General features: G+C 43.4%; 1 protein-coding gene across 1 annotated transcript; it reads right to left on the bottom strand.

Moving 5' to 3' along the window:
• Nucleotides 1–2,213: 2,213 nt before the first annotated feature.
• On the bottom strand, nt 2,214–5,911 carry LOC136452747 (probable E3 ubiquitin-protein ligase HIP1). Its single transcript, XM_066453347.1, has 5 exons — nt 5,738–5,911; nt 5,185–5,358; nt 2,840–2,935; nt 2,617–2,766; nt 2,214–2,512 (listed from the first exon to the last, which is right to left on the bottom strand). Exons 1-5 carry the CDS (start codon nt 5,792–5,794, stop codon nt 2,381–2,383), a joined length of 609 nt encoding a protein of 202 aa, XP_066309444.1. The 5' UTR covers nt 5,795–5,911; the 3' UTR covers nt 2,214–2,380.
• Nucleotides 5,912–13,764: the final 7,853 nt, after the last annotated feature.

A 13,764-nucleotide genomic window follows, 5' to 3' on the forward strand; every position in this document is an offset into this window, starting at 1 on the left:
AAGAGAGCACCAAAGATGGGGTCACCATCAGTCAGTGCACGTTGCACAGACCTCCATCACTCGAAATGCACACTACTCAGCCCAGCTGCCCAAACAGAGGCCGGGCTCGCAGCGTGCGGAGACCGCCGGGACGATGATGCTGCGGCCTCCTCGACCGAGCTCGCACGCGTGCCGTTGCTGCCCTGGCCGAGCTCCTCCGCACGCCGCAGCCGCCGAGACAGCACCGGCCGAGCTTTTGCGCGCGCCGCCGCTGCCGACCTTGCCTGCATGCCGCCTGCAGCTAGGTCCGACCTAGGGCAGGTATATTGCTATACGTCAGCGTGTCGTACGTCGTCTGATGCAGTGCTATGTAAGATTTTTGCTGATATGGAAGAAAGAGAGAGAGGAGAGAGAAAGAGGTTGTAGTTTCGTGAAACCACTATCTCATGAGCTAAAATTTAGGGCTATGAGGCAACTATTCTACCATTGGATGAATTGTTGTTGTCATGTAGCTCACAAATTTATTTTAATTCTATGCATAAATTAAGAAAATTATGTGTTACTACCAGACAACATAATAAACAACCATTGTACATATTGTCTATTAAGTCGTCGTAAAATTACGTAACACTAGACGAGACCAATGTACTTGTCCTAGGGCGCGCTGCTCCGGGCTGGTGCCGATTTAACTGTTTTAGTAGGGATGAAAACGAAAATGATAATCTCCGATTTTCGGAAATCATTTTCAAGTTTTTTTTTCTGATTTTTAGGCCTAAACGGAAACGGTAGTGGTAATGAAAAAACAAAAACAATAATGGTAAAAATAATCGGAAACGAAAGCGAAAACAAGTTTGCCCTCTTCCGATCATTTTTTAAGATTACCGTATTTAACCGGTAATTTATCATCGGTAATTACCGATACAACACATACTTTATAAATATTTTTTTTAGAAAAGAACTATTAGACAAGTATTTCATGCGTATAGGAACAATCAGACAACAATCACGTACTGCACCCGTCCCTAGATAGTAACCGAGCGCCCGCACCTCTCTACCACTCGAGGTTCTTTTTTCTAGCCTTTACCTTGTATATGATGTGTTGGCTGCTACCTGCGACACATACATATATTGTGTTTGCTTCTTATTAGTTACGTGTTTCTCAGATTTTTATTACTTATAAGCACTATTGCACTAATACATCCATCTATTGCTAATATGATGCTTGTTATTAACCCATCTACAGCTGCCTTGTATGAGAACTAACACATCCATCACAAACTATGTAGGATGAATTCTCAGAATATGGATGGGAAGATGTGGCCGGTGACGACGATGACAAGCCTGACATTCATCTTTAGGAAGCCTACAGCCTCCATTGCAGAAGGAACTCTAATGATTCATGTTTTGATCCGAGAGTCAACTTAGGGCCTGTTCGCTTGAACTTATCAGCCGGCTTATCAGCTAGAACTTGATCGTTTATTTGTGTCTTTGTCAAGAATTATCATATTGTTGCATGATTTGCCACTGTTTGAGACCTATGAATTGTGTGGTTTCAGCTTGTAATCTCGTCAATTGTGGCTTTATTTATTATTGTCATGTGAGATAGATCGAGTTATATGGATTTTCTCATGTTTTACGGTTTAGCGTGTTTATCGTTTTTAAGGATATCGTTCTCATGGATTTTGATCGTTATCGATGTATTTTCCGATCGACTACTATTGCTTTCGAAATTACCGGAATATTGGCGCCGTATTCGTTTCCGACAATATCATATCGATTTCCTTTTTAAGAAAAAACGTGAAAATGAAAATAATTTGGCCTCCTATTGATCGTTTCCGATTGTTTTCATCATGACATGATATCAGCACTCGCGGTGCAGGTGTGCAGCGACGTTTCTCAATGGAGTCGCTATAGAGAAACACAGGCTTATCGGCCCATCCCAGATGTAACGATCAGACTTATCGGCCCATTGAGGCTCATCCGGTCTAAAGTTCATCAGCCAACTATACTTTATACCATTTTAGTATACTTGTATAATTTAATGAATTAATGATCTTTTGTGAAGTTAAACTAAATTTTAGACATCACTTTAGACCACCTGTGTAGAACCTTCACAGCTAAGATTAAGACGATAGAATCCAAACCGAGCCTAGATACATTATGAAAGCAAAGGCTCGTCCTAACTGTTACTGCAAAACCTTTTCCTAATCACCCTAGGTAAAAGGGTATCAGAAATGACCAAAACATGGCATTTTCTTTCTGCAAGATGCAACGAATGGCTTGTGTTTACACAATTATATATATACAACGAATGGCTTGTGTTTACACAACGGGTTGTACAGGACAACAGAATTTGCTGATTCCACCCAGATATACCGACAGCGTGCCTGGAGTTTGGATTTCAATTCTTGCTAACGGCAGTCTTGCAAACTGGGCAAGTGTTCTTCTGAGAGAGCCACTGCTTGATGCAGTACACATGGTAGCTATGGCCACAGTCTAGCCTTCCCATCTCTTCATTTGCTTCAAATTCTTCCTGCAAAGTACAGTATAAATCAGACTACTTTTAAGATTGAACCACAGGGTGCTAGCATAAAGATCCATGGAATCAAGTTTAGAGAAATGGAGGTATGGGCATACTTGGCAAATACTGCATTTCCTTTCCATTTCTGTTGCGAACCGGAAAGAACTAAAGGATGGGTGCTTGACCTTCCTAAGGTTGCGAGTAATCTCGTCCTCGCGTAACCCTGTGTTGACGTATCCAATTTTGTCTCCAAGCTCGAGCAACTCCTGCAAAGCAAAGTGTCTGATCATCGACTGATGGCAGTGGTCACACATAGATACAACATAAGGGGGTACATACCTCGTATGTCATGTTATCAACGTCAAGGCGCCAATCCTGGTAGCGATCGTACATGTTCATTCCTCCCAGCAACACTCTTGTCTGAAACATCATTATCTGCAAATACAAGGAAAAACGAGGAATAAGAAACTGCTGGGGTTGACAGCTGGATATGATGTCTAAGGAGCAGATTACATCATTATTATCTACTTTAGCTAGTGAACATTGTAGAAAGAGTGACCATGCATTATACTCTTCACTGCAACCAAAGATGACTTTCATTTTTATAAAGTGCAGACTGAAGTTCAAGAGTGGCATAAACCAGCCAACTGAACATATGCATGACATTTTAATGGCTGGATAGAAAATTTCATATCTATGCTTTCAATTCAAGTTAGTCTGTAAGATTATATCTTAGTAGGTTCCTATAGCTAGAAATATATAGGAAATGGTAATGTTTATGGTGCAGACTGTGAGGAATGGATGAATTCAAGATCATCGCTTGGCGACAAATACTATCATGGTAGTAACATATTTCACATGATGTGCTTGCCAGAAAACTGCAACTATTGCAATATTTATTTGTCAATGTCAAGGGTACTATGTCCACTCTACAATATGCTCTCATGGTCAATCAAAGGCAGAGACAGAAATATGGCTCCACAGAACATTGTTTTGGAAAAAAGACTACAAGATCCATCAAAGAACACAAAAGGGCTAGCGTGCAAAAGCGACTGTAGAACAATTCACTTTCAGCTATCTACTCTATAATCAGGTTAGGAAATGACACCTAAGTAGATTAACAGTGTGTTCCAATATCTGTTAATTGGCGCCTGTACAGATCGACAATGCTTGTGGATCTTGGTATTGAATGATTTAGGTAGGGGCCATCACTAGGCAGGTGTCCACATAGAAGGAATGACTACAACTCCAGATCTGATCATGACTGAAGCAACAGGCAAATGATAAAAAGCATGAAGGGTCGGTCCCCCTAAGCAGACAGAAAATAATAGTTCAGTCCAGCAAGGCAGGCTTGGCACTAATCATAAATGGTTAACTGCTAGCACCACCCATCAGCCATTGAAACCAGCATGCCTGTTCCTTCCTTGAACATACTGTACGATCCACCAGAACAGTATGCCAAAAGAGAATCGAGCCATATTATTGGCCGTAATTGTCAGGTGTTCCACCACTACTGCCCCCATTCTCCAAGAGCACAATAAGAATAAGTGACCATTTTGCCCAGCTCAGCATGGAGAATCCAGTATTCATACTTGTCATTGGCGTTGGAAGGTACAGGATCAAACCTCACTATGGTTGCGAGGTCTCTTTCAATGGCCACATTTCTCTTGGTTTCATTCCTTCATCAACTGCAGTTATCCTAAGACTAAAATCAGCAGGACCTCGACCTGACATCAACTGGTCCCGAGGGCATGAACAATGCCAAACATGTCTAAAAGTCATTTAAATAACAGCATATTTCCACATCAACAAACCAACAGTAAGATTTATCTTCTCTATCTCTATAAGGAAAACATATCTTGAAGGTGCTTAGATGGCTGTATTTGCATATGCGCCTCTACTCTTAGGCACAGGAGAACAGTGAAGCACCCACATGCTGTGAAATACTACCTTTGCCCCCCCCCCCCCCCCCCCCCCCCCCCCCCCCCCCCCCCAAAAAAAAAAAAGAATGCAACTCCAGCATAGACCTATGCCAAACTGTCAAGTTTAACCAAATTTCTATAATAATAAAAAGTAAAATCGCCAAACAATTACAACACCAAATAGTAGGTATCATTAGATTCATCATGGCATACTTTTCTACAAATTTGGTCAAACTTTTAAAATAGCTGGACTAAGAACAAAGCTAGAGTTGCATTCTTTTTGGGACAACGGTAGTAACCAGCTAAATCTATCTGGCTATAAACCTTCTCTATGTGTCATCAAATTCTGCTGCTACGCACCTCCATTGTTGACACCCTAATATAGATGCTCATGACAATACCACCCACGGGTCACGGCTGCAACCACAGGTAATGATTGTGCCTGTTAAGGCACCGGTTGAGTTAACAATCTCTAGGAAGGCCGCCATCTCACGTCACGTTTAGCGCACGAAAGGAGCAAGTCAACCACTTCCAACTCCCCACCCAGCAGCCCAGAGGGCGTTACCAAACGGCGTACCAGTCAGTTTCCACGCACGCATCACACGCAGAAACATGTCAGATGATCACGCGCTTAACGACCCTGCCCTACGCACCAACCGCTGGAGTCGGCGGGGCACGGAATGGATGCGGTTGATGTGTGTAAGCAAGCGCGAGACGCCGAGAGGCGAAGAGCAAGCGTCTGTCTGTAAGCAATGCCCGTACCTCTTCCTCGAGACCTCCGGGGGAGTGGCGGTACCCGCGCATCCGGCGGAGACGGCCGGAGGGGATGAGATCCGCGCCGAAGAAGGGGGCGTCGAGGTGCGGCGGCGGCGGCGAGTCCATGAAGGACGAGGATATCTGCTCCTGCACGGACGCCCTCCGGGACAGGCACGGCCGCTGTTCAGGTGAGAGCTCATCAATACAGCAGAACATGGCGTACATTATAGAATTATTAAAATAAAAGAATCCACGCGCCCAGAGAACAAAGAACCAATCACATTGACCTTTGAACAATATTGACGACCGTCCGTAATCACAGTTGTCAAGATTAAATAGGGGATTAATGGCATTAACCAAATTTCGAAGGGGACCAGAAATGCCGTGAACCTGACAGAAAGCACGCAACGATCCCAGAAGGGGGAAAAAGAAATATTTGAAACAAAGAACGGCCCCCAGCCACAGTGAACGAAGAAACCCTTTCGAAACGAACGAAATCTGAGCAGGAACAGATCGAAGCAAGCAAGTGGCAGCAGAAGCGAGGAAGCCGTGAACACACCTCTCTGTCTCTGTGGGACCTCTCCCCGTCGGCGCCGCGGCCGCCCCTCCCAACCATCTGGTGGCGCGCCACCACGCAGTCCACCGAGGACGCCTCCGCGGCGAAGGGTATCCCGGGCGCGCACCACACGTCGGCGTCGACCCCCCCGGTGACGAAGCCCCCGCCTCCGCCTCCTCCCCCGCCCCCGACGCCGCCACGCTCCTTCCGCCTGTCCTTGCCGCCCCTCCGCCGCCGTTGCCGCCCGTGCCAGTCCGCCGACGACCTCGGTGAAACCTTAAGAGCCGATGTATGTATGTAGCTGAATTCGAGGTTGCAAATGTAGTTTCAACTACTTTTGAAGGGCTCGTGTGAGTGGCGTGGTCATATGCACGTTTCAGCCGGTGGACAGTAAAAGGATTCAATGGACGGACCCTCGGACTGTATCTGATGAATTCAGTGTAGCTGTAATTGCACGAGGCAACAGTTGTAGATAACGACTCGTGTCTATACGTGTTTTTTCCACCACAAACGGTCTGTTCGTTGGTTAGTTTCTGGGCTGATAAACCCGACTGATACTGGTTTGTTGTGAGAAGAAAACACTATTAGCTAGCTGATAAGTCCTGGCTGAAACAAGAAGGACTGAAAAGAGAGCACCAAAGATCAGGTCTCCATCAGTCAGTGCACGTTGCACAGACCTCCGTCACTCGAAGTGCACACTACTCAGCCAAGCTGCCCAAACAGAGGCCGGGCTCGCAGCGTGCGGAGACCGCCGGGACGATGATGCTGCGGCCTCCTCGACCGAGCTCGCACGCGTGCCATTGCTGCCCTGGCCGAGCTCCTCCGCACGCCGCAGCCGCCGAGACAGCACCGGCCGAGCTTTTGCGCGCGCCGCCGCTGCCAACCTTGCCTGCATGCCGCCGCAGCTAGGTCCGACCTAGGGCAGGTACATTGCTATATGTCAGCGGTCTCGTACGTCGTCTGATGCAGTGCCATGTAAGATTTTTACTGATGTGGAGGAAAGAGAGAGGGGAGAGAGAAAAAGGTGTAGTTTCGCGAAACCACTACCTCATGAGCTAGAATTTAGGACTATGAGACAACTATTTTACCATTGTATGAATTGTTGTTGCCATGCAGCTCACAAATTTACTTTAATTCTATGCATAAATTAAGAAATTATGTGTTACTACGAGACAACATAATAAACAACCATTGTACATATTATCTATTAAGTCGTCGTAAAATTACGTGACACTATATGAGACCACCTACGAGACGAGACCAATGTACTTGCCCAAGGGCGCGCTGCTCCCAGACGGTGCCGATTTAACTGCTTTAGTAGGGATGAAAACGAAAATGATAATCTCCGATTTTCAGAAATCATTTTCAAGTTTTTTTTTCTGATTTTTAGGCCTAAACGGAAACGGTAGTGGTAATCGAAAAAACAAAAATGATAACGGTAAAAATAATCGAAAACGAAAGCGAAAATAATTTTGCCCTCTTCCAATCGTTTACGAAGATTGCCGTATTTAACCGGTAATTTACTGTCGGTAATTATCGATACAACACATACTTTATAAATATTTTTTTAGAAAAGAACTATTAGACAAGTATTTCACGCGTATAGGAACAATCAGACAACAATCACGTACTGCACCCGTCTCTAGATAGTAACCGAGCGCCCGCACCTCACTCGAGGTTCTTTTTTCTAGCCTTTACCTTGTATATGATGTGTTGGCTGCTACCTGCGACACGTACATATATGGTGCCGTTCACGTGCCCTTAAATCCGACTTAATCCGTTTCTTTTTTCATCCGGAACATTGTTTTTCTCTCACTGTGTTTGCTTCTTATTAGCTATGTGTTTCTCAGATTTTTATTACTTATTAGCACTATTGCACTAATACATCCATCTATTGCTAATATGATGCTTGTTATTAACCCATCTACAGCTGCCTTGTATGAGAACTAACACATCCATCACAAACTATGTAGGATGAATTCTCAGAATATGGATGGGAAGATGTGGACGGTGACGACGATTGACAAGCCTGACATTCATCTTTAGGAAGCCTACAGCCTCCATTGAAGAAGGAACTCTAATGATTCATGTTTTGATCACTATGCTATGTAGAGTCAGCTTAGAACTTGATGGTTTATTTGTGTCTTTGTCAAGAATTATCATATTGTTGCATGATTTGCCACTGTTTGAGACCTGTGAACTGTGTGGTTTCAGCTTGTAATCTCGTCAATTGTGGCTTTATTTATTATTGTCATGTGAGATAGATCGAGTTATATGGATCTTTTCATGTTCTACGTGAAGGGACCGTGACGTCTAAGAGGGGGGGTGAATTAGGCAACTTAAAATTCTAACTCTAAACTATGGCCTCTTTTTCTAACCTTAACAAAACCTATGCAAAAGATAAACTATCTAAATATGCAACTACGGTTTTGCTAGTGTGTTGCTATCTCTACCGCAAATGTAGTAAAGTAATCAATGTAAATGCGGAAGCTAAAGAGCAAGGTAGAGATATGCAAACTCCCGTCGACGACTCCGGTATTTTTACCGAGGTATCGAGAAGCGCGCAAGCTTCCCCCTAGTCCTCGTTGGAGCCTCTTGCAAGGAATCTCTCGCAAGGGCCAAGCTCCCGGTCGGGTAACTCCGTGGATAGCCTCGGGCCTTTCCCACGCGCAAGTGGGTCTCCGACGTGCCTTCCGGCAAGCCTCTCCCGGATGTTCCCCGTCGTCTTCACTATCAAGCTTCCGGTCGAAACGCCGCGGTCCTTGTTCCCTTCAATACACGGTGGCGGCCACACCACAAACGCGGTTGGTGTGATCTCGCAAGACTTCAAGCCCCTCCGATGTACAACAATGGTGCTCGCAAGCACCGGGTGGCAAGAGGTATGTAAACCTCACTAAACACTAGGCCTAAACCTAGAGCAAGCGCATAAGAGGTGGTCTAATCAACCTAAGCACTTCGCAAAGCACCTACGCTAATCACCTAATGAAACACTAAGCACTATGCAAATGGAGATCACTAAAATAGTATTTCAACACCCTTGGTATGTTTCCTCAGCTCCACCCCACTCAAATGGCCGGTTGGGGTTGTATTTATAAGCCCCACTGAAAAAGTAGCCGTTGGGGTCGAACTCCCGCAATTCTGCTACTGACCGGACGCGTCCGATCGTCCCGACCGTTGCAGCCACGAACCACTGATCGGACGCTGCCAGCGTCCGGTCGCCTGCCACCGGACGCGTCCGATCGCAGTTTTGCGCGCCTAGAACCTCTCTGTACTCGATCGGACGTTGATGCCCTGCGTCCGGTCGGTTGCCGCCAGCGTCCGGTCCAGCGTCCGGTCGCCTCTGCGAGCTCGTTTCTTCCTGATCTTGCGTACGGCTTGGTTCCAATCTTCATGCTTGGACTTGGCTTGATCTTTTGGGTCTTCTCTTGTGCTTCAAAGGTCTTGCTTGAGGTGTTGATCATCGAATCATCACGTCGCCTTCGTCCAAGTTATGTTTTTTGCACCCTATTGAACTACAACACAAACACTTACAAATTCATTAGTCCAATTTAGTTGTGTTGGTCATCAAACACCAAAATCCAAAGTAAATGGGCCAAGGGTCCATTTTCCTTACAATCTCCCCCTTTTTGGTGATTGATGCCAACACGACCAAAGCAAGCAAATAATAAGAATTTGGAAGTTAAGAACTACCTACTTGCTAGAATGCAATGCAAAGGGCAAGGATATATGATACTAATTGACAGATACCAATTAAAACTTTACTTAAAAGCTTGTCTTGCCCTTGCAAATGTCCCCATATGATATTATGGATTAAAGCCTAGCTTTTCAAAAAAAAATCTCCCATTACTTAGACTAATCCATAATTCACTTTCCTCCCTTTCTCGGACCATTACCACTTGTAGACATCAACTTGATGCTTGCCTTTGGTCCTTCAAAATTTTCCCCTTTGGCATCAAACACCGAAAAGGAAGACATTAGTAGCACAAGGGAGGGTCAAATTTCATGATCCTTTGTGTAAAGGGTGAAATGGATCACAAAGTTTGACTCTCACATTATATAGACTAAGCTCCCCCTAAATATATGCATACATATGATAGAAAACAAAGCATATGCATAGTTAGCAATTTATTATTCAAGAGAGTTTAATCTATATAATGCATGGAGAAAGCATATAAATATGAAAAGAAATCAACATGATTAGCTAATTGAAGAATAATGCTTAACTCCGGGGACTCTAATTTCCTTACAATAAGACTATTATACATGTGATAGGTTTAAAAAACTGATACCATTTGAAAAAGTGTTAGTCTCAAAGCATCCAAGTTGTAGATTAAGCTCCCCCTAAATTTATGCACACAAGTGTTGAATACTTGTAAAACTTGTGCACATTGATTTAAGTATCAAAATACCACTTGAAAGATGATATTTGGGAGAGATTATCTACAATTTGGACTATGGCACATATTAGATAAATGATTGTAAAGCAAGCTATATGCCGTGCTTCTAAACAATTTTAAACCATGTAGGTTTGCTCTAAGAGTTGAAGATGAAACCGAGCAAGCCTACCATATGATACACCTATTGAATGCATGACAAAAGATTTAAGCATGCAAATGCAAACATAGGCATGAAGGATAACTAGATGCTTTAACAATATAACAATTGAAAAGCAAAACCAATTGAAATGAATACTAATTGAAAGTAATGACATCTAGTTACCTAACATGGGAAGGGGAATTTGGGTCCATAGTATCCACTAACCCACTTGGCAATAACTTTGTCCATCATGATGCACCCCATGAAATGCACCTATACTTTGCCAAGTCTCCAAGTTCCCCATTGTCCGACGGACTTCTCACTTCCCTTTCGGGATCCAAACCTTCTTGGTGCTCTTCATGTTGGAAATGATTTCCTTTGGCACCCAAAAGCGTTTGACCCCATTGATGGCTTGCTTGTTCACCTTGATGGCCATGACCTTGTCATTTTTCTTCTTTTTCAAGAGATAAGGTGTGGAGGCCTTCTTGTCCACCTTATTGGTGTAGGTGTTGGAGAGCTTGCTTGTTTGCTTTTTCTCCTTCTTCTTTGCTCCTCCCCCATTCTTTACCTTGCACTCATAGGACTTGTGACCTTCGTTGTGGCACATGTAACAAACCATAGTTTGTCCTTCATCAAGCTTCTTCACTCCCTTGACGGTGTTATCTTGATGAAGTTGGGTTTGCTTCACCTTGCCTTTCAATTGAGTCAAGTCCTTGGTGAGGCGAGCTACTTCTTGCTTGAGTTGCTCATTCTCTTTTGCAACCTCTTGTGTGCATGTATCTATAATAACTTTCTCAACACAAACTTGGTTGCACAAAGGTGAGTCTAAACATAAATCATTACAAGAAGTAGAGGCATCCTTTTTAGACATGTTAAAGATAGAGCTTTTCTTTTTAGATGCCTTGGTGGAGGTTGTGCTAACGGCTTCAAGATTAGCAACTTTATTAGTTAGCTCATCACAATGTTTGCACATGGTTTCTATTTTAGCAAGCAAACTATTATATGCTTCTTGTGAGCTAGCTAACTTTTCTTTTAATTTTTCATTTTTCTTTAAAAGTTGCTCATCATTGATTGTGCATGCATTTGTTGTTGCACTAGCCTCAAGTTGCTCAATTTTAGTAGATAGTTCAATATTGAGATTTGCAAAGTTTTTATATTGTTCAAGCAAATTTTTGTATGCTTCTTGTGAACTACCTAGCTCTTCTTTTAAATTTTTGAGCTTCTTTTGTTGACTGGTGCAAACTTTATGTGGCAGAACCACCTAATTTAATGCCTCACAGGAGTGCTTGTCTTCCATTAGACACTAAGCACTCAAGGGAGAACACTAAATTACTCGATTCCGTCGGGCACACCCCAGGGGAGAACCCGAAAATCCACGTTTTTGCCATCAGGATCACAAATAAGAGAATAAAGCTTACATCATTCGTAACCATTTCTTACATCACTTTTAATACAACATCAGAGTATAATATTTATTAATATGACAGCGGAATGAAATCATATTATCAGAGTTATAAACAATTTACTTGAACAGCAGAATAGAAACATGTGAATAGAGTTACAACGGAAATAAACATCTATTAACGACATGATGAAGTTTTGATATATACACTACGACAACAGATTATGAACTTTCATTTATAAAAGCATTTGGTGAGGGTTATAAATAACAACTACGATCGCAGCGTAAAGGAAATCCTCTCTGAGCCCACTAGGAGGAATCCACACACAAAGGTCAGCTCAAGCGTCCACCTGTCACCTACAACAGGGGGGAATAAAACCCTGAGTACTCAATTGTACTCAGCAAGACTTACCGGACAGGAGAAAAGAAAAGACTCCAAGGATATGCAAGACTATCTGGTTTGTGGGTTGCATTTGCATAAAGCATTACTAAGCGTGCGTCCTTATATTTGATTTTTAATAATAGCCGCATTGGTTCATTAACTAACCATTCTATGTAAGCACATGTGCTACTTTCAAGCAGGTGGTAAGCAATCAGATTTTCTTTGTCCATCTTTCAATTCTTACTACGATGCTAAACCGTAGATAAGCCGTACCGGGTAGCCCGGCGATTCGCGAATCAATGCCCCTAGCTGGGTACCCCGAAAACACACGCCCCGCTTGTACCCCGGGCACAAGCAGGACCAACCCATCACTCTCCTGTCCCGGGTGTCTAGGTCCCCGTCCAAACTGGGACTCCAAGCCCCCGCCCCTGAGTCCTAGACTCAGCGCGGTGCAAGGATCTCCTCCACCAAAAACAAACCCTGATAGTCGGTCCGGAAAGAGCCGGATCCGCGATAAGAGAGCAACAAGCTTTCCAAGCGCCCGTACACAAGTATGTGCTCGGGATAATAAGTCTGTGACCTGCCTAGAGTCATATGCACGATTGGTCCTTAATCGACCAGACAGGGAGAAACGGTGTAACCAAGCTATGACCCGCCTCCGCGGTGACACAACTTCTTACACCCACCAATACCCAAACCATATCCCTGCTCGGTCACCATTTTCATATTTTCCAAGTGATAGTAATCCAATAATATATTTCCTATCTCTCGCGAGTGACAGGCAAATACTCGACTTCTATCGGAGTCCTGTAGCATAGCAATCTACACGATCCTATCATACTAGTAAGACTCATAGGATAAAGATATATATGCAAGTGGGTTTCATTCAACTCCTTAAAACTTAATGCACATATATAATTTAAACTGCAGAAAAGTAGGGGTTATGCACCGGGGCTTCCCTGGGAAAAATATAATCAGAAGTCAGCTTTCCATCATGGCGACATGATCTCCAAAAGCACCATTCCTCCAGCAACTCCCGACGACTCCGTGATCCACCGACAATCCTATTATGATATGCAATGTAATGCCATGCAAAGATATAATTAATTGACCGCAATCGTGACTCGTATAAATATGCTTTACGCCTCTCAAGTTAACGGACTAGTTCTAACGACGACCGTACTTAGCTACGTATCCATATTGTCGAACAAGGCATTATTTCTTAACAATTCTTTTAGTTATATAAACCAACGATGTTTCTTTATTCGCAATAGGACATTATTATTTATCTAGCAACTAATTATTCTAGAGCTACAAAATTATGGTAAGCAGCTAATATTGCTAGGAACCTACTGTAAAGATTTCAGATCTAATACTATAACCAATTTGTCACGAAAGTTTCTACAAGTTTATATTTTTCAATATTAAATATCTTAGATTAATTATATGGCTTCCAAAAATATCATCGAACTATGTGAACAAAATATACTAATAGGTAAATCATGATTTTAGGAGACTAACAAAATTGGTTTCATAATTTTTGGACAACTACACAAATGTATTTTGATTTTACACTTTTATTCCCGAACTAAATTAGCTACTTGTTTTTAGAAAATCAAAGGAACCAGCAGGCACCAACGGCCCAGAGGAGACCGGCGGTACCAGGCCAGCCCAGCTGGCGAGCGCAACCGGCGGCCTAGGCGCGCAGGC

The sequence above is a fragment of the Miscanthus floridulus genome, chromosome 5, assembly GCF_019320115.1.
Source record: "Miscanthus floridulus cultivar M001 chromosome 5, ASM1932011v1, whole genome shotgun sequence".
Lineage (NCBI taxonomy): Eukaryota > Viridiplantae > Streptophyta > Magnoliopsida > Poales > Poaceae > Miscanthus > Miscanthus floridulus.

Excerpts from the sequence above, each read along its gene's own strand:
- LOC136452747 (XM_066453347.1), bottom strand. The coding sequence starts at position 5,794 with ATGGTTGGGAGGGGCGGCCGCGGCGCCGACGGGGAGAGGTCCCACAGA. Across the intron at positions 5,359-5,737 it reads GGTCCCACAGAGACAGAGAG|CGGCCGTGCCTGTCCCGGAG; the intron begins GTGTGTTCACGG and ends TCACCTGAACAG. Across the intron at positions 2,513-2,616 it reads GGAAATGCAGTATTTGCCAA|GAAGAATTTGAAGCAAATGA; the intron begins GTATGCCCATAC and ends TGTACTTTGCAG.